Source organism: Musca autumnalis, unplaced genomic scaffold (assembly GCF_047663935.1).
Source record: "Musca autumnalis isolate F117 unplaced genomic scaffold, ASM4766393v1 scaffold_2, whole genome shotgun sequence".
NCBI classification, from domain to species: Eukaryota; Metazoa; Arthropoda; class Insecta; order Diptera; family Muscidae; genus Musca; species Musca autumnalis.
In genome coordinates, this window is record NW_027411755.1 from 39,999,237 (window position 1) to 40,020,808 (window position 21,572).

At 34.9% G+C, this 21,572-nt stretch overlaps 1 protein-coding gene across 4 annotated transcripts in view; it reads left to right on the forward strand.

Annotated features, from left to right (window-relative positions):
- Positions 1–20,608, forward strand: part of LOC141393950 (uncharacterized) — a 54,740-nt gene extending 34,132 nt beyond the window's left edge. The window contains exons 3-6 of one of the 4 annotated variants that reach the window (XR_012410217.1): positions 5,994–6,109; positions 6,175–6,696; positions 7,074–7,443; positions 7,637–7,707. Coding sequence is in view for 3 of the 4 variants with exons in the window: in XM_073967597.1 (XP_073823698.1) it covers positions 5,994–6,109; positions 6,175–6,696; positions 7,074–7,304 (869 nt within the window). In the remaining variant the exon portion in view is untranslated. Of the gene's footprint in view, positions 1–5,993; positions 6,110–6,174; positions 6,697–7,073; positions 7,708–19,219; positions 19,380–20,065; positions 20,423–20,470 lie in introns of those variants that run through there. The other 3 variants (XM_073967600.1, XM_073967599.1, XM_073967597.1) reach the window with 3 other exon arrangements.
- Positions 20,609–21,572: the final 964 nt, after the last annotated feature.

Consider the following 21,572-nt stretch of genomic DNA (forward strand, 5'->3'; position numbering starts at 1 on the left):
TTTTTCTTTATAAACTCGTGAATTTTATGTTTATATTTTTTGTACCTACCGGACAAAAGAATATGGGGTCATTTGCAACGAAGTCACGAAAGTTACAGGCTGTTTTTGTTGACATTGCCTGTGAGAATCGTATATGTTTTTTACAAAAATACAACACCAGTACCATGTGGGGAATTTTGTCCTAATAATGAAAACGCGTTTCTAAGATCGGTTCGGTGAAAAAAGTTTCCGCGCCGACTGTAATTACTAAAACCCTTTTGGTATTTTTTCTACTTAAAATTTTAAATTTGCTTTGTTTGAATAAATATTTATAGACAAAAATACATTTCTCACAGGCAAAGTCATTAAAAATTGTCTGTAACTTTCGCGAATTTGTTGCAAATGACACCATATTCTCTTATCCAATACGTACAATAAATATAAACATAAAATTCGCGAGTTTATAAAGAAAAAACGAAAATTGCAATAGTGTCAAAAATTCCTAAAATGCTCCGAAATGGCGCGATTTGAGAACAAATTGGTCCAGAACGCTTTAATAATGATTTTAAATTAGATTACAAAAAAATAAAAATTTTAATTGAAAGCAAATATGTTGTCATAACAGCTAAAATTAAAAAATGCATTACTGAACTTCAATGCACTTGGTGCGGAAACTTTTTTCGCGATAGAGAAAAATTGACACCGGATTTCATAATAGTTTTCCATGCTCTACACGGCTATGTGGTGGTATTTTTGATATTTGCAAAAAAGTGCAAAAAGTTATAACCCTAATGTCCATCCGTCTATCTGTTGTAATCACTCTAGCGTCCACAATAATAGAGCTAGAACGCTATATTTTACATGTTCCATAGATCGAAGATTTGCTTTACCTTTTCAGGTTTTGGATCCGGATTTCAGGTATTTTGAGGAATTTAGTCGGTTTTTTGTCCGAAATAATTTGACATTTGAGGTTCCCAGTGGTCACAAAACTTTTGAGGATTTTAGTTATAATTTTTAACCGAACTAGTTGTAATTCGGTATTTAAGGTTGCCCGTGTTCCATGTATCGGGCCTTGTTTTGGTACAGCCCCCATGTAACGATACCTCCGGAGGTACTTGGGGGATTTTTGCATGTGAGGTTCCCAGTGCACAGTGGTGGTACTTACATGGGAAGGTGTGACAAAAATACTTCTAGATAATATATCGAACTGACATTTTTGTCAATGGGCTCTAGTGACCTACAAAACGTTTTCGCGTGGTTTCCATGTAACGAATCATCCTGAATTGAAGTATTTTACTGTTACCATTGTTCAACCGGATTTTCTAAAATACGGTACCAAGATTTGTTACTGCATATTAAACTACTTAAACCGCAAATGACCGCAAAAAGTCTAAACAGTTTTGAGATCTACCCTCGACTTCAATTTGGTACAAGAGGCGATTCTTGCATATGCTTGGAAAGTAACTAAAACATTAAGGATACATCTATATTAAATATTTTTATTTTGCCCAATATTAAAACTAAAATATTTGGCAACCCTTGTAAATTAGAGGTATTTTTATAAGTAGGAAAATGATGCTTAGGAAATTTAGTAAACCATTCAACTCGAGTTAAAGCGTGAGCAATACCCCTTTGTTTCAAAAACTGGTCCAAAATTAGTCATGTTTGAGGGCTTTTGCTCCTTGATAACGGCATAAAACGAGCTGAGTTTGAAAAATTTGGAATGTTTAGAAGCGATTTGCATCTTATTTAAAATGATGGCATGAACTTTTTGATTTTTCTCTTTGGGCGCATCTACTGTGCGGTGGTCACAAAACTCATCCACCAACAATTTTCAACAATTGAGGATTTTGACCGAAGTAGCTGTAATTTGTGCTCGAAAAACTTCGAAACCAAAGACTGTAAAAACAAGTAAAAAAAGTATCAGTCAGTTTTGCCGATAAAAATATACCCTCAGCCTATGTGAATTGAAACATTCATCTACGGACAGATCAGAATTTTGTAGCCCTTTTTAGAAATTTGCACTTGTCGACAAAAATGTGGATTAGGATTAAAGTTGAAAAGTGTTGCGGATGAGGTACTTAAGGAATGTACCGACATAGTCCATTATGGAAGTGGATCTGATTTGGAAGTCATATCGCCCACTAGTCATTAGTGGTCATAGTGGGTCAATATTTAACTTTTGGACTAGTATGCCAGGAAGCATGAACTTCTCCACGGAAAACATAATATTGCTGTAAACAGGATAAACTTCCAAAGGATCTTCGAACAGACTCTTAACTGCTTAGGTCGTGTTAGCTCAACGAGACGAGAAGGTAGTCTTAAAAGTTTTATACAGAAGAACCAAGGGTATGTACATAGAACACTTGAGGGTCACACCAGAAGAAACAAATATTGAATACGAGAAGTACACACCTGTTCAAAATAATAGATACATGTTGCTTATTCTTATTGAAAGTTCAAAAGAACGGTTATATTTATTTAAAGAAGTTGGAATATGATTTTCTTCAATGTCTTCAATGTCATAAAAGTATAGTAATCAACAACCAACGTAAGTTTCATTTGAAATTAATAAATGTAACGTCAGTACATTTGCTGCTCAGAATAATAGATACGCTTGAGTTTTAATCGGAAATAATAAACTTTTATTAATTTTGCATGTCACATTGGACTAGTAACTGGTATTTTCGAATCTTACCCTACCACATTCCAAACAAAATTTGAAACACATGACCTTACTTCTTGACTTATCCCAGGTGACATTTCGTAGCATACTTTCATCGTTTTTACCCATAAATATTTACCACAATGTTCGCATTCTGGAGGAAAATAATATTAAATGCAATAATAATGAACAACAAGTAAGAACGGCGTTAAGAACGGCCGGGCCGAACTTGTCATACCCTCCACCACAAGTTGTTTTGAAGTAAAATGGAATAATTAGTTTCCTTTCGTGTATGAAGAAGACTTAATACTAAATTTCGGTCAAACAATGTGAGGCACAGTTCTATGGGGGCTATTTCAAAACGTCGATCTATACCGACAAATTCCTGATGGAAAGTTTTTAGACTCAAAGAAGACTAAATACTAAATTTCCTATATTTCGGTAAGAGAATGTGGCTAAAACTTAAAAAATACCGAAAATCGAGAAGTAAGCTTCTATGGGGATATAGGAAGACGTGGACCTATACTAATAATACTCTTCTGGAATATTTTATAACTCTTGGAAGACTAAATAACGAATTTCAGCCACTTCGGTGGGATATTGAAGTCACAATCTTCAGTATTACGAAAATCGGGAAGTACCGTTCTAAAACGAAACGTCGACCTATACCGACGAATTTTAGTTGGAAATGGGTCAATATGAAAGTGTTGACCTGTACAGACAAGTTTTGGGCGAGCATTTTTATATCACGTTGAAGACTAAATACCAAATTTCAGCAATTTTGGTGGAATATTGAAGCCACAACCTTCAAAATTCGGAAAATCGGGAGGTACCTTTCTATGGGGGCTATATGAAGGCATGGACCGATACCGACAAAGTTCAGGGGGAATGTTTTATACCACCAATCAAATGTACCAAATTTTAGCCATTTCGGTGTGATAATCAGGCTAAAACCTCCAAAATACCGAAAATCGGGAGGTACCGTTCTATGGGGGCTATATCAAAACGTGGACCGATATATCCCATTTTCAATACCAACCATCCTGCCAGTAATAAAAACTTCTGTACCAAATATTGACTCCCTATCTTTAAAATTGAGAGCTGTATCTTGATGTATCAACAGACAGACGGACGGACAGACGGACATGGTTAAATCGACATAGAATTTTATGCTGATCAATAATATTTCGATGTGTTACAAACGTAATGACAAATTTAATTATACCCTCCATATGGTGGAGGGTATAAAAATTTGAGTCAAATGGGAAATAATGAAATATTTGAAAAGTTTAGACGAAAAAGGTTGAGTCCTATAGGGACTCCGTATCCTTTTCGATAGGAAAGTAACATAAAACGGAGAGAAAGCACTTTAAATGAAGGATTTATTAATTAGCAATAATTTCCTGGGTTCGCGTACATTGATGTAATATAGTGGAGAGAAATAATCGAACGTGATAATTTTTTAATCAATCGTAAATTTCGACGATATAAGAGTACAACAACAATGGAAAATATGCATCCGTTAGGTCTTTTTCCACTTTTATATCATTGTAAATTAATACATTTTTCATTTAAAGTGGTTTCTGTCCGGGTTATGCTTCATTCATAGGGACAAGCATATGGAGTCCTTACAAGACTCAAAATTGTTCACCTACATTTTTCAAATATTTTATCATTCACATACAAAACACGGTGCTCTTGAACCAACTTTAAATGGAAGGTGCTTACACCTGGGAAGTTTTTGCTTATTCTGAAACTACAATATTCATAGGAGAGTTCCGCCTTCATGAGGTAACATCCGACAACGGTTGATCGATTTTGCAGCGGCAAAAACATGGTAGTGAGCAGTACCAGATTCCAACACCTCGACATACACAAGGCCACGTGGATATCCCCAGATGGGAAAACAAGAAACCAGATTGATCATGTTGTGATAGACGGAAGACACTCATCCAGTGTGTTAGATGTCCGATGGATTCGAGGAGCGAACATAGATTCGGACCATTTCCTTGTAGGAGCAAAGGTACGCACTCGCCTTAATGTTGCGGCAAAAGTGCGATCTAACACAGGATGGAAGCTGGATGTTGAGAAGCTGCAAACACAACATATAGCACAAGCCTATTCTGCTCAACTGACTCACATGCTGGAAGACGAAACTGCTTGTCCCGATAATGACGGTGAACCCCTAGCTATACCAGCCGACCGACATCGATATAGTAGAACGTATCGAACTACAACGATTGCGTTGTCTTGGCCATGTCAGTAGGATGGATAAAGATGCCCCCGCCAAAAAGGCATTTGAATACGAGCCACTCGACGGTATACGCCCCAAGGGAAGGCCAAAACTCCGATGGAAAGACCAAGTTAAAGAAGATATCACAAAACATGGCATCCAAAATTGTAGAAGTAAAGTAAAAGATCGGTGCATTTGGAAATCTATTCTTAGTTCGGCTTATGGAACAAGACGTTCTGTTTAATATAAAAGCCATCTAAGTAAGTAAGTAAGGGATAGTCTCTAGCTTAGGATTAAAAAAAACTCCAGCTGCCCCCACCTTCACCCGCTAAGTTATTCCTTATATACCACGTCTGTAAAATTGTCAAAATTCCGAAAATCGGGAGGTACGTTTATATGGGGGCTATACCTAAACCGACCAATATTGACCATTTTTTGGATGGAGGTATTTGGTTCACTCAGAACTCAAAATGCCAAATAACAGCCAAATCAGTTGGAAAATTTCGCTAAGATTTTCAAAATACCAAAAATCTGAGGATACATTTATATGGGGGCTATACCTAAACGTGGACCTATATTGAATATTTTTTGCAAGGAGGTAGTTTATTCACTCAGAACTTAAAATGCAAAATAACATCCAAATCATAAATTTGGCAAAAATCGTCAAAATGCCAAAAATCGGGCGTTACCTTTCTATGGGAGCTATAGCCAAATATGGACCTACATCCACTAATAATGGGTTTCTATCTTTTCGGCTTGTTATAAACCAACGTTTAAAATTTTAGGCGGTAGCTCGATTAGAACTATTGTTGGCACTCAAGTGGGACCACTGTGCAATGTATATTGTATTATGGGACTCATTTCTGGGCATTTGAGAGCTCTTGAAGATAATTGTTGGACCATTATAGGTCTTCTATGATGGTGTTATTGTTATGGCAATTGAGACTTTTTAATTCCTTCTGCGTAAAGAATTCCTTTAAGAGGAGGTTTCACTGCTTTTGAAGGTCTTCGGTTTTACAGATTGTATGGGGGGTTTATTTCGGAGACGAATCTCAGACCAATTCATTGTCTAACTTTTTAGGTTCTCACTATATAACATTCTCTTTTTATTTCCAGCTAATGGCGATGTGATTGTAACCCTGCTACCGGCCAATACCAAATTTCCATGGGTGACACCAGCAATTTTCCGACCTGAATTGGTACCTGAAGAGCTTATGGCTCAAGGATTAACTGTAAGATTTCGAACATTTCGCCTGAAACATAAAATAATAACTAATTTTCCCCTCCCTCCTTACAGCTCACCGTTGAGGAATATGTTCACGCCATGGAAACATTGGTTAATGATTATCGCTTTACAATGTATAATATTTGCTATAAGCGAATATTGGTTGTTTGGATTCTGTTTGCCTTCACCGTTCTTCTGACTCTCCTCTTCTCTGGCCTACAAGGAGTAGCTCTATTCTCCTTGGGTGTTAGTTGGCTATTCCTAAATGCTGCTGCCATATTTTTGTGTATGTGGGTGAAGTTGCGTTTGGCTCGTGGCTTAGAAAAATGTCTGGCCCGGGTTAACAAGCAATTGATAAAACATAAAATCCTTTTGGTTTTGGATGATCGTGGTCGTATTTCGTGTCATAAGGTGAATTTGTGTTTCTTGTATTTCGATTCGGGACCCTGTGTGAGTTTTCTCAATGAATTTTTGGAGCATACCGAGCAGAATGGTGGTGAACGCATTAAGGCTGGCTGGGAGTCGAAATTGGATATTGATTTGAATGACATTGTTATACAGGGCAGTACACCAGTGAGGGTCTCAAGGAAACAGGTGTGTAGAGAATTTGATTTTTTTTATGTTTGAGATATAAGGTTATTTTCTGATTGTAAATAATATTTTCGCACAAAAACAATCACACCAAAATTTCAAAGCTTTTAACCTCTTTATGTTAATATTTTTAAAAAATTATTATTATCTCTCTTAAGATGCAGGACCATTGAAGGCATGGTGCTTCTCATATTAAAAGGACATTGTCATTTTTGTGGAACCTGGGTTCCTTAGGGATGACACTGTTTCTTTATGAGGCCATGCACCCTGCTTTCATTGGCCCTGCTTCCTAACCTCCTAACTTTCTATTGCCCAAAAAAAATGTTTATCAAATCACTACCACCTTTATTTGTATTATATTATTATCTACAAATCTTTAGGCTGTGGCCCAAGAGCTTTACCTCAGCTATTTGCAACGTTGGGGCAAAGACTTCTTAAGACGTCGTCTCGATTGGACTGTTCAAGAGGCTGGCGTCCATGAAACGCCTCGTCATCTGCAATCATCCATCTGCCCCTGTCAATATGAGGAAGAAGTTCTACGCAATAAAATCAAAATTCACCTGCAACGCAATCAATGTTGCGGCCTTAATTGTCTGAGTTGTTGGTTGTAAAGAAATAACAACAAAACCAAAACCGCAAACAAAAGACACGAAGCTCAGCAAAACAATTGAAAAAGAAATGCTAAAACAAAAAAATCACAAACTAAACTAAAACCAAACACGCAAAATCGCACGGAATTGCTAAACAAAAGTAAAAACACTAAAGAAAGAAAATAACACACGCAAGAATAAGTTAAAGTTTTTTTTTTCTATTTTTTGTTGGTTTGTTCTTTTCTCTCATTTGTGTTTTGTTTCGTAATTATTTTCTTTTCATTTATTTATATTTTATTTCTTTTATTCTTCACATTTATCCTTTTACTATATTACAAACATATTATATGTAGTCGTTACACTATTTATGTTAAATATTTAAATTTTAACCCAAAAAATGCAAAAATATATTATGGACCAAAAATACATTATGGCTTTATTTAAAATTTTCACCAAAAAAAAGGTGTTAGGTTTCATATGGTAATGGTGGTAGAATAACATGCAATGAGTGGTGCATTGTTTTAGGCTTGAATATAAAAGCAAATATGGGTGACACATTTATAGTTTTAGTAGGGTATCTATATCTTAAGTTAGTAGACCAAAAAATGAAGCAATAGTAGATAAATCGACTTTCTTATAGGAAACAAAACGAATTGTTTCTCACGAAGATCACTGAGGGATAAGGGCAGACTTTTCTTATATCAATGAATTCCGATTTTATATTTAGTTATGATATGTGACCTCCTTTTTATCTCCGAATCCAAACATCGTATCTAATAATACCGCTTGCAGATAGGACAACCTTATGATGAGGGGTTTTCCAACCACAGACCATATGATTTTCTCATAGATGAACTTCTATATGAACTAACTGCTTCTCTCACAGACTACAGTGTTTTTTAATGTAACCGAGAAGGCCAAAAGTCATCTCAGAAATATCACAAAGAGACCACTATAAAGATAAAACCAGTAACGCGAAGGTCTGTTCAGAACAATATAAGGCATTTTCATAGAAAAAATTATTGCTGTTGATATCTCATAAAAGACCAAAAAGCCTTTTCATAGAAAGCTTAGAAGTGCTTTCATTGGACTAGAAGTTCTCCTCTTAGAAGAAGAAGAAGATGGAATCTCGTAGAAGACTATAATGTCCTCTTGCCCATAACCATAAGATCTTCCCACATAAGGTTACAAAACTATCTCAGGAAGGATAATCTTTTCATAGATGTGCATAAAGTCTTCCCATAGAAAAGTAAAATAGGCCATTAAATGAAGAGAAGTTTTTCTCATAAAATACCACAAGTTATTCTCACAGAAGAACACACGGCTAGTCAATAGAATAAGGTCTCCTACTTAAACAAGAAGTACTTACTGAAGAAAAATGTCTTTCAATTGCATAAGAACAGAAGTTTCTTTTATAGGAGACCATAAGTCAACTGATCAGAGTTTTCATTCTAGATGAGGAAGGTTTCATAGAAGATCTGAAGATCTGTTCACAGCAGACATTCTCTTAGAACAATGGCCTTCTCTTAGAACACCACACGACGTTTTCATAGAAGCCCATTTTATAGAAGGTCTTCCATAGAAGAGACGATCATTAGGTCTTCTCTCCTTCTCGTACAAGACTGGAAAGATTACTTTCAGAAGTCCAGAAAATTAAAAAAGAAGACCTACATAATTTACATAGAAGCGCACGTAAAACAGTCTCTCATAGCAGAATTTGTTCTCATGGAATACCATCATAGAAAGCTAATTATACTCTCAGCATTTATGCTAATGAGGGTATATGGCGAATAACAAAATTCCTTTACAATTCCATTTGAAAAAAATTAAAAATTTTTTTTACGAGCACATCTACGATTTTTGGTACAGAGGTAAAGGAAAAAAATCCGGTTTCAAATCTGCTCGCGTTCACGAAATTGGCCAATGCGCGCAAAAGTTATAGCGGTTTTTATTTTCATATAAAGAAAGAATATTTAAAAATATCTTTTTTGTTGTTATGAGAAAATGTATGCATAAATCGTTAACAGCAGTCCATATCTATTCGTAGATAATTAAATAGTTATTAAATTTATTATTATTTTCGCGGAAAGTCAACAAATAATAAAAAAATTTTGAAGTAAATCCAAATTATCCTGTCCCAGAATCCGTACAAGCCCTCAAAAAATAAATTAAAGAATATATGCGGAATCTAGACAATGCGTAGAAAAACATGATACCAAATTAATAGAGATTGGGTACATAAATTGCATATTATAGCAACAACAAAAGAGAAAAACTTATTGTTGGAAAATATTGTTGGAAATATTTTTTTGGTTTGATTCTAAAAATTAGAAAAAATATTTGGGAGTTCTCCAACTATTTTGCTAAAATCCCATAGAATAATGAATGTATACTGTTAAAACTTCATCAAAACATATGGTTTACCATCGCAAGAGTTTAACTGATTACTGTGATAACTTATAAGGGTAGGAAATTAAGAGTAATATTGAAATTACAATCATTCAATTAATATTATAATTAAAAAGCCTGTTATTCGCGAATTAGTTAAAGTCGGTTGATGCGCATCCGTTTTTGGATACAGCGAATCAATCTCTGTCAAAATTTATGCATATTTCGATGTTTCACTCAGGGGCCATTGTGTGCCACCAGTTGCATCATACACTGCAAAAAACCTTAAAGTTGGTAAAAGTCGCGCAATGTGCATACGATTTTGATGCGCATCCGGTTTCGTCAGCGCCTATCAAAAATACGTCCAAATATACCAATTTTAATTAGATTCTTCAAGAACCGCGGATGTGCCTCCACATTCTATTTTTGGTGAAAAACCCATATTACACGCGAATCTCTGTAATTTATGACACGCGTTTTCGCAAATATTATAATCGCGTATAAAGGATTCCATTTACGTAAAAAAATTTCAAGAAAATCGCGGTTTAGTACGCGGATTTGTCGAAATAATTTTTTGCTGCTTTTCCTATTTTCAGGGTATCTATATCCGCGGTTTTAGTGGATGGATTCGATCGCGGAAGGTCTCATTAGATCCGTCGCGTAAAAAAAACTAAATTCACGCGGGGTACAAAGGAAATTGAATGGCACTTGTAAATTTTAAACGCAAAAAAAAGGTTTTTAAAAAAAATCACGCATCAAATATTGGCCTTTAGACTCCAATTACTAGGATGCTGTAAGGAGCACACCCATGAGATATGCACCAAACGACGTAAAATCACGAGTTTTATAATCCTAATGTGAGTTTTGAATATTATCTTGTTGCGCGTCCGAATTATTAAAACAATTCAAAAAAACCCCGAAATTCCGGCTTCAAAATGTCAGCATCAATTTTAGGTGGATGCAGTGGATATATCGAAAAATGATACACCAGTATCATATTGCCCATGAAGTATTCTTTGAGTCTTTCTTTGGGCATATGTCTATAAAATGTAAGGTTAAGCCTAAAATCGGAAGGGAGCATAAAAAAACTTGTTGGCTTCAACCCATTTTTACCTATATTTCTATATTGATGCCAACACAGCTTCCACGTAAATTAATTTCAATGGTCGACCTTATGGGATTCCTCCTAAAACACTTCAGTTTAAAGAATGTATATCATACTATATAGAATATGTTAACAGTTCGCGAATTCTGAAAGGGTGAAACTCGGATTCATCGATTGTAAAAAATTTTTGTTTTTCGCCATATACATTTTCATACGGGCAAAATGTGCCTCATCAAAATAATAATGGTCTTAGGCCCCAAGAATGTTTGGACGAAATCCATTTCAGACAATTTGGAGTTGATTTAGCCATGTCAGTCCGTCCGTCTGTCTGGCTGGCTGGAGGGCACGATAACTCTCGAACGGATCAACTGATTCGGTCCAATATTTTGTCCAAACTTAGTTCAAGTTCCAAGATAAGTTATATCGGTCGATTCCTTCCGATACCTCCCCCACAGAAGTGCGAAAATGTTTGGAAAATTTGTGCACACTATAAATCTTGAAGGTAATAACCGATTTGGTCCATACTTTGCACATCGGGAAATTTCTACCAGACTTTAATGGGGATCCAATATGGTCTCAATCTGTTGACTCCTTCGGGTACCTCCAACACAAAATTTCGGAAAAGTTCAGTTTAGGATCTGCTCTCGAATCGCTTTGATTTTTGTTGTAACAACGTGTATTCACTTCCCCTCATACGACGGTACAAGTTTCATCACGGGCAAGTCCATACTTACTGAGAAAATAGCATGAAAGATGCAAAAAGCCTTTATGACACCGTGTGTAGTTGTTGAAGCGCAAGATAACTTTCGAACGGATCTGCCGATGTGGAGGCTACATTTGACCTTCGTATTATTTTGTCCAAATTTAGTTTAAATTCGAAGATAAGCCATATCGGTCCACTCATTCAGGTACCTCCCCCACAAAATTTCAAAATTTTTCGGAAAAATTGTGAGCACGATAACTCTTGAAGGGTGTGACCGATGTAATGCATTCTTTGAACATCCTAATATATCTACCAGATATAGACCAGGTTCGAATATGGACTATATTTGTCTATTCCTTCTGGTACCTCTCACACAAAATTTCGGATAAGTTCACTTTAAGACCTGCTCTCGAATCACTATAATTTTTGTTGAAGCTATTTGCATTCGCTACCTCCATTTCGAGGTAAAAGTTTTTTCTGGGGCAAGTCTATATTTCTTGAGAAAACAGCCCGAAAGGTTTAAGAAACCCCTATGTCACCATATGTGGCGGTCGGAGAGCACGATAACTCTCGAACTCTTCAACCGATTTGGTCCAACATTTGGTCTTCGTCATATTATATCCAAACTTAGTTTCAACTTCTAAGATGGCCCATATCGGTCCTCTCTAAGGGAACCTCCCCCCACAAAAGTTCAACATTTGTGTCATAGTGCTGTTAATTCCTAATCCACATTTTTGTCGGCAAGTTCAAATGTCCAAAAAGAGCCACAAAATTCTGAAGAGACCTTAAATACATTCGATCTGTCCGTAGGTGAAAGTTTCATTTCACATTGGCTGAGGGTATACATATATCTGTCGCCAAAGCCGACTGACACTATTTTACTTGTTTTTAATTCATTACGGCCCTAAAATTCCACTTAATCTGGTACAGCTTTACAGTAGCCCGGTAGCGTAAAGCGGATTTTACCAACTTACAATTCAAAAAAATTTAAACTTAAACATTTACCAATTTAAAATCGGTGACGTCATAAGGGGATTCTGTGGAATATATTTTTCACAATTTTCAATGAGACACCAAGCATCACAAATGTTTTGTCACAGTGGTCTCGAGAGAATGTTCAGAATGTTTTCCCACGGAGCTTCAGAAGAACTCTAATACCTCTATTTTCTCATATTAGTCAGGAATGTTTTCTCATCCGAAGTATTATCAAAGAATCTGAAAATGCCTTCGTAGGGAAGATATGTGGGTCGTGCTATAGAAATCCAGATATAATATTTACAGAAGACCAGAAGTACCTCCTCTTAAGAAAGGTGTTCCTAGAAAAAAAAGAAGTTCCAATGAGAACATAAGGTATTTTTACGGTAGGTAGACATTTGTATAGAAGAAAGGAAATAATCTTAAATAGAAAGAATTCCTTAGAAGACCACAATATTACAATTTCTGGCCTTCTGTTAGCCTCTCAAGGATGACCAGATTTTTACTTATAAGAGAAGGTACTTATTCAGAGAAGGCCAAGAAAGGTATTCTCAAAAAATGCTGAAGGAGGTAACGAACATGACTTGAAGGTTATCAGAGAAGACCAAAAGATGTTATATTATAGAAGATCAGACGGATATGCTATTGAAGACCAGAAGTATCTCCCATAGTATATTAGATGCTCAAAAGGTCACAGTCCCTACACGAGGTAGGAAGGATTTATTCTGTTAAGCTTCTCAAGGATGACCACATTTTTTTCTTATAAGAGAAGTTACTTATTCACTGAAAACCAAAAGAAACGGTATTCTTAAAGAATGCTGAAGGAGTTCGCGAAGATGACATGAAGTTTATCAGAGAGGACCAAAAGGTTTTCACATAGCAGAGGTGATTGATCATGTTATAGCAAATCAGATGTTTTATTACAGAAGATCAGACGAATATGCAGCATCTTTTACAGCAGATTTTATTCTTTAGAAGACCAGATGCTCAAATGATCACAGTTTCTATACGAGATGGAATGGATTTCTCATAAAAGACTAGAAGGCATTTTTAAAGAAAACTTTCTTACAGAAGTTTGTAAGATACTCTCACAGAAGACCAAAGACCTTTTTTAGACAAGACGTTCTTATAGAAGACCAGAAGCTTATCTGAAGAACGTTTTCAGAAGACCTAAAAATCAAAGATGATCAGTAGGCCTTCTCACGAACTTTTTTAAATGAAAAGAACAGATGACACTAAGTATTTTTAAAGAAACAAAAGGCGCTAAAAGAAGAAGAGCAGGTCTTCTCATAGTAGAGCAGAAGTTCTTCACTTATAAAACTAACACATATAAAATGAAAATATTCTCAAAAAATATTATACATTATTCTTCATTAAAGTTAGAATCTCTGGACTCTGGATAATAAGTTTTTTGTAGAGGAATGAAGGTTTCTTTGTAGAAGATCAAAAGGTATCCATATTAATCCATTATAAAAGACAGGGAGGGGACTTCTTATGTAACATATAATTGTGTTCTTATAGATCAGAAGGTCAAAAAAACGATCAGAATATTCCATACAATGCAATAAGTCTTTTCACAGATGATATTATCATTGACGTTATTTTTAAATAAGGCCTTCTCCGACTTAAGATTGTAAATTCTGCTCATTGAAAACTAGAAGGGTCTTTTCACAGAATATTAGAATATCTTCAAAGAGAAAATCAAAGATCATTCCAAAAAAGACAAGGGAACCTTATTATAGGGGAACAGAAGAAACAAGGTTTCTTATTTAAGTTCAAAAGGTCTTCTAATAGAAAGTCACAAGATCTGCTTACAGAAGACCAGAGGGTCTTCCTAAGAGAACTGGAAGGTTATCTTTTTGTGGGTTATCTTATAGAATGTCTTCATAAAGAAAACTAGAAGTAATCTGTTTGAGGACCCGAAGGTCTTCATAAAGAAGTGAGTCTTCTACAAGGAGAACGCAATGTCTTCTCATAGAAGAGACAAGGTCTTCTGACTGAAGATTCATGGTTTCCCTATAGAAGACCACATGGTCATCAGTAAGAAGAGCATAAGGTTTTCGTATAAAATACCAAAGAGTCATCTTAAAGCCAACAATTAAGACAACTTTAAGGAGGCTTGTAGAAGTAGTTTTTGTAGAAGAAACAAAGTCTTCTTATAGAATACAGAAGTTCTTCCTTATGAAAACTAGTAGGACCTTCAATGGAAGTCCGGAAGTTCTTCTTGTAGAAGAACAGAGGGTCTTCTAATGGAAGACTGACTGAAGACATATAGAAGACTAGAAGATAAGGACTTTTTTAAGAAGATACAATGTCTTCTAAGGAGGCTTGTAGAAGATTTTGTGGTCTTCCATAAGAAGACCGAAAGTAGTTTTTGTAGAAGAAACAAAGTCTTCTTATAGAATACAGAAGTTCTTCCTTATGAAAACTAGTAGGACCTTCAATGGAAGTCCGGTAGTTCTTCTTGTAAAAGAACAGAGGGTCTTCTAATGGAAGACTGACTGAAGACATATAGAAGACTAGAAGATAAGGACTTTTTTAAGAAGATACAATGTCTTCTAACAGAAACACAGAGTTTTCCTATAGGAAGTCACATGGTCTTCTACTACAGGGACAAAAGTTCTTCTTATAGATGACCAGAAGGTCGTAATAAAGCAACCCAGACATCTTATATAAGCCCAGAAGGCCTTCTTCTAGAAAACCAGAAGGTGTTCTACAGAAGACCAGAAGGTCTTCCTCGGGGAACGGAAAGTCTTCCTATGAGATCAGGAGATCTTCTTATAATAGATGAGAAATTCTTCTTATAATAGACCGCAAGGTCTCTTTGAGAATGACTTCTGTGAGAAAGTGTTATATATTCGGAAAAATCGGATCGTCTTCAACTTCCTAAAAAAGACCTGATATAATCAGAATCAGATCTTCATGTAGAAGATCAGACGATATTCTTATAATTATTCAGGTCCTCTTATAGAATACCACAAATCTTTTTATAGAAGGCCACAAGGTCTTCTTATAGAAGGCCACAACGTATTCTTATAAAAGACCACAAGGTCTTCTTATAGAAGGCCAGATGGTCTTTATATAGAAGACCACAAGTTCTTCTTATAGAAGGCCAATAGTTCTTCTTATATTGGACCACAAGGTCTTCTTATAGAAGACCACAAGGTATTATTATAGAAGATGGTCTTCTTATAGAATGCCAGATGGTCTTCATATAGAATGTTCTTCTTACCGTAAACCAGAATGTCTTCTTATAGAAGGCCACAATACCTTCTTTGAGAATGTCTTCTGTGAGAATCTTGTAGAAGACCAGATGGTCGTCTGTTGGCTGAAGCTCTTTTGGAAGATTACCAGGTTGTCTTTTTTAAGCATATTGTCATCCTATAAAAGGCCGTATGGTCTTTTATAAGCAGAATGTGTTCTTAATGAAGAAGACCTTCTTATATGAGACCAAACCCCTGCTTATAACTCTTCGTATAAAATACCAGAAGATCTTTATATAGAAGATCCTCATGATGAAGTTCAGAATGTCTTCTATAGAAGTTGCCAAGGTTTGCATTAGAAGATCATAAACCGACTGCCAATGCGAAGCCTTCACATTTTAAGCGGTTTTAAACGACTTTGTGATACTAAAATCTGAGTCTGAGTCACAAATGTTTAAAGGATTCCTTATGAGGCAACAAATATATACATATCATCCCACCGAAGTGACAAGGGAGCTTCTGTCATATCAATGAGTGCATGCCGATTCATATTAACTAAATTATATGGGGCATAATTTTTTGGCCAAGTCCGAACGGCTTGTCTAACGACACTGCCTGTAGATAATTTTTCGTGGCGGAAATGTAAGCCAACATTACTCTGAGGGGATTTGCCACCCCCGAAAATGTTGATGTTCTTATAAAGGATTGAACAGCAGACAGACCATCTGAGTGCAAGGACGTGCTTACTCCCAATACTCATTTCTTATTTAATTGTCCTCATTATAATTTTATTTAGTGAAATCAGATTCTCTTAAGTATTTGGGACATTATTTAAGGAAGTATGGACTTGCTCTTGAAAAACAAAAAAAACAAGTAAGAACAGACTATAGTCGGACGGGGCCGACCATGTGATACCCTATACCACTAAACGCGTCTTCTTGGGATAAAGTTATAAGATGTGCATTAGAAATTTTACCAATTTTCACACAAAAGTTTTGATCAATTTAACCCGCTAAATATTATCCGATCATACCGTTGACTTGCACGCTACTTCTTCATCTCAAACCAAAACTACGTTTAAAATTTCGCGCCGATCGGACTATTATTGCGACCTACAGAGCGGCTACAAAATCGAGCAAAAATTTTGTTTTTGGTCCATTTCATCCCTTTAACATTTCACGATCATCGCCAAAAACTAATCAGTTCTATTCTGGTCCAAACCCGACCTCCATACAAAATTTCGTGACAATCGGTCCATAATTGCGGCCTCTAGCTTGATTACAATTTTTAATGGACGGACAGACAGACGGACGGACGGACGGACGGACACACATCGCTAAATCGCTTTATCTCGTCGAGATATGAAGTTTGGTATACCACATGAGGGGTCTACGACGAATATTTCGCGGCGTTACATGAATTTTTGGGAAAACAAACTTATTATACCCTTTTCCACATTGTGGTATAGGGTATAAAAATGTCGGCCATAATAGGGCCGATCATGTCTCTATACTGCATTAGTGTGAAAAAAAAAACGATTAAGGAGGAATTAGAAGTAATGTCCTAAAAGTTCCATGTGTTCAAAAAGTACTATTTGAGATAAAAGTTAATGGTATAATTAACCCCTTAATATAGAGGATAAAATTAACTTTGTCATTCCGTGTGTAACACATCGAAATATTCATCGGAGACCATATAAAGTATATATATTCTTGATCAGCATAAAATTTTAAGTTGACAAATATGTCCGCAAGGCAGTCTTAGATAAAGCACATAATTTGCACATAAGCTTTCTATTACTCTCTCTCTCGAACGGATTAACCGATTCGGTCAAAAATTTGGCCTTCCTATTATTTTGTCCAAACTCCTTCAGGTACCTCCCCCAGAAAAGTTCGAAAATGTTCGGAAAATTTGTGCGCACGATAACTCTTGAAGGGAGTAACCGATTTGGTCCATACTTTGTATATTGTAAATTTTCTAACAGGATTAGATAAGGTTCCAATATGGACTCGATTGGTCCACCTCCCAAACAAAATTTCGGAAAAGTTCGGTTTAGGGCATGGTCTAGAATCGCTATGATTTTTGTTGTAGCAACTTGTATTCACCGCCCCCTATACGACGGTGCAAGTTTCATCTGAAGGAAGTCCATACTTCCTAAGAAAATAGCCTGAAACCCCGCGAAAACCCCCTATGACACCGCATGTAATGGTTTGAGCGCAAATAACTCTCGAACGGATCTGCCGATTCAGTCCAAAATTTGGTTTCCGTAATAATTTGTCCAAACATAGTTTACGTTCGAAGATAATCCAAATCGGTCCATTCCATCAGGTACCTCTCCCACAAAAGTTCAAAAATATTCGGAAAAATTGTACGCACGATAACTCTTGAATTGAGTGAACGATTTGGTCCATACTTTACACATCTTAATACATCTACCAGATATAGATCAGGTTTAAATATGGACTATATTTGTCAACTCCCTCGGATACCTCCCACACAAAATTTCGAATAGGTTCACTTTAAGATCTGCTCTCGAGACACTTTGATTTCTGTTGAAGCAACTTGCATTCGCTACCTCAATTACGACGATAAATGTTTTTTCAGGGACAAGTTCGTTCTTCTTGAGGAAACAGCCCGAAAGGTGTAAAAACCCCTATATGTAGTCGCTGGAGAGCACGAGAACTTCTTCTTCCCCTTAGGGTTCCTCCCCCACAAAAGTTCAACATTCATGTCGATATGCAGTTTAGGGTCTCTTCGAAGATGCTTTGGAAATGAAGACCCACTGAAATGACTAGTGTGCCCAATACATATCAAAAAGATATGACTCTCAAAATCAGATCCACTTCCTAGGTCGTCTATTCCTTTAAGTAGCCCCTCCGCAAAACTTTAATCCTAATCCACATTATCGTCGGCAAGTTTAAAGGTACAAAATGGCCACAAAATTCTGAAAAGACCCGAAATATATTCGATCTGTCCGTAGATTAATATTTCAATTCACATAGGCTGAGGGTATATCTCTGTCGGCAAAGCCGACTGATACTTTTTTACTTGTGTATATCTCTATTAAGCACAAGAAACCTATTAGTTTATACTATGACATTTTGTTAAAACACTAGGATTTCACAAAATACCTAAGAAAGCTCAGAAAGACCATGTATTCCTAGTTTTAGATTTTGTGATAATACAGATGGTTTTTATCATATAACATATGTATGTTGTAAGTAGTGTTCTGCATACTTTTAGGCTATTAACAATTAAAGATTTGGGTATTAAACAACGTTTTAGGATACATGTACGTATTAAATTTTTTGTTATTTTCTCTGTTATTGTGTCGTGTCTTCTCTTCTGGTTTTAAGATAATAATTTTAACTTTCATCTTCATCACATTGCATGACTGTTCTGCCACCAAAAACATATTTCGGTATCACAAAAACAAAAGAATCTTCTGCCACATTTTATTTCCTACTACCACCCTCATTCTAATAATTTGTTATCGTGTTAATTTCTTTTATATTTTTTTTACTTCTGTAAACAAAACCTGTATAAATAAATAAAATTCCAGGAACAAGCAGTACAAGTTTTCCTACGCTATGCATCGCGCTGGGGACGAGAAGCCATAAGAGGTTTGGTTGATGTAACACCACTGGAACCAGGACGTCATTGTGGACAATTTCAGTGCCCATGCCAGTACATCAAAGATCATTTGCAATGCAAGCCGAGAGGCAAGTTGAAATTTTTGGATTGTGTTTATTGGGTGTTGGCCTCTGAACGTTATGAATAAGTTTTGAAAAGTGTAAAACGAAATGTGTAAAATCGGGTTGGATCATCATCAAGAAAATGAAAAAAAAGAAAGAATGGGGATTAGATATTACATAATCACCAATAATAATATTACAATATCACCAATAATAAGTTAAAAATTTCATTATTTACACATTATTTACAGCAAGCGAAGTAATTCTCACATACATATAAAGCAACAACACGCACGCACATTAAATATACACATTTATTTTTTTCTGTTTTTTTTTAGAGAGGAATTTTAAAAGATTGATGAAAAGGGTTCTTATGAGAATTGAATGTGAAGACCTAATGGTTATTCTATCGAAAAGATCCATAGGTCTTCTAATAAAATAAACAATTTCATTTTAACCCACTTCGTCTTCTATGCATACACGCATAAGTATCTATGTATTTGTAATTGAACAGCTATCTATAAAAAATGAAAAATATTGTAACCTAATTGTTCTCACTTACACCCATTGCTTTTCTTAACTGCATCGCCGATTAGTGTCTTCCTTCAGAAACATGTTGCATCTTCTCTGTCTATGTGTGTGTAGAAATGTGTATTTTTTTCAAAATTGTCCCTTAATAAATAATAATTTCTATTGTTTGTATTTATTCACAGTGGTTGTGAATAGTTTAGGTCAAGTAGTTTGGACTCGTGCTCCCGGAACAATACACAATTGATTGATTACGGATACTGTGCAATTATGAATTTGAGTAGGAAAATCCAATTTTTATCCCCTCCGATCCCACACATATTCCCCACCAAAAACTCGAATACACAGAAAAAAGCGACGAATCTTATAGTTTTATTTTTTAGCCTTAATTTTACCCAGTGACATTTTGCAATATTCCCAAATGATATTAACTAAGATATTCCTTAAATTTTGTCCTTGTTCTTGTAATTTTTTGATCTGTTTATTTTTTAATATGCAATATAATTTAATTTTTTAAATAAATATTTCATTAATCCACCACATTTTGTGTTCGATTCGTTTTATTGCTTTATTTCTTATTCTTTTCTTAGGTAATTATCCTTGCAGTTGTGTTGCTTATGGTTCTAATCCACAATTTCGAGATCCGTACTATTGAAAAAAATTGCATGTTTTGTAATTGGAAATCCCATTTTAATTTTGACAAATAAATTTTGTGTTCATTTTCAAAATTGTGTTTTATTTTAAAAGGCTTATTAAGGTAAATTATCTGTATCAATCACTTTTTTACATTATGTATGTTTTGGACAGATTAACTTTCTTCGAGAAATTAAATTGTATGAGGATTACTGTTGCGGCGAAGGAGAGAGATAAGGCCTGGAAGTATTATAAAAATAATAGCAAAACAATTATATTAATTTGGAACCACAAGACCTAAAACGGCAAAAATTTTTCAAATAACCGAAAACTAGCTTTACACTGGATTACAATTATTCCACAGAAATTATACAAAATATTTATTCACATACAAATTTAAAAATATAAAAAATAATTTTTTCTATATTTTTAAAAAATATTTAAATTTTTAATAAATATTTTTCAATAAAGCTGAATTTTTTAAAAACTGATTTATCCATAATCGTGGATTAAAAAATAAATTTCTAAACATTTTTCAAAAAAGTGCACTTTTTAATTTTTTTATAACGTGTATTTTTATAAAATATTTTCCTACAAACGCGTTTTTTAAAAATATTTTTCAACAGACGTTGTTTTTTTAATAATTTAAAAAAACGTGGATTTTCTTAAATGTGTTTCAATAAAGGTGGATTTTTTTTAAAAAATATTTTTAATAAACGCATATTTGTTTAAAAATATTTTCCTATAAACGTGAATTTTTTAAAAAATATTTTTCAATAAACGTGAATTTTTTAAAAATATTTTTCAATTAACGTGGATTTTTTAAAAATATTGTTTTAATAACGTGGATTTTTTTAAAAATATTGTTTCAATACACCTGATTTTTTTTAAAAATATTGTTTTAATAAACGTGGATTTTTTTTAAAATATTGTTTTAATAAACGTGGATTTTTTTTTTAAATATTGTTTTAATAAACGTGGATTTTTTTTTTAAATATTGTTTTAATACACGTGGTTTTCTTTTTAAAAATATTGTTTTAATAAACGTGGATTTTTTTT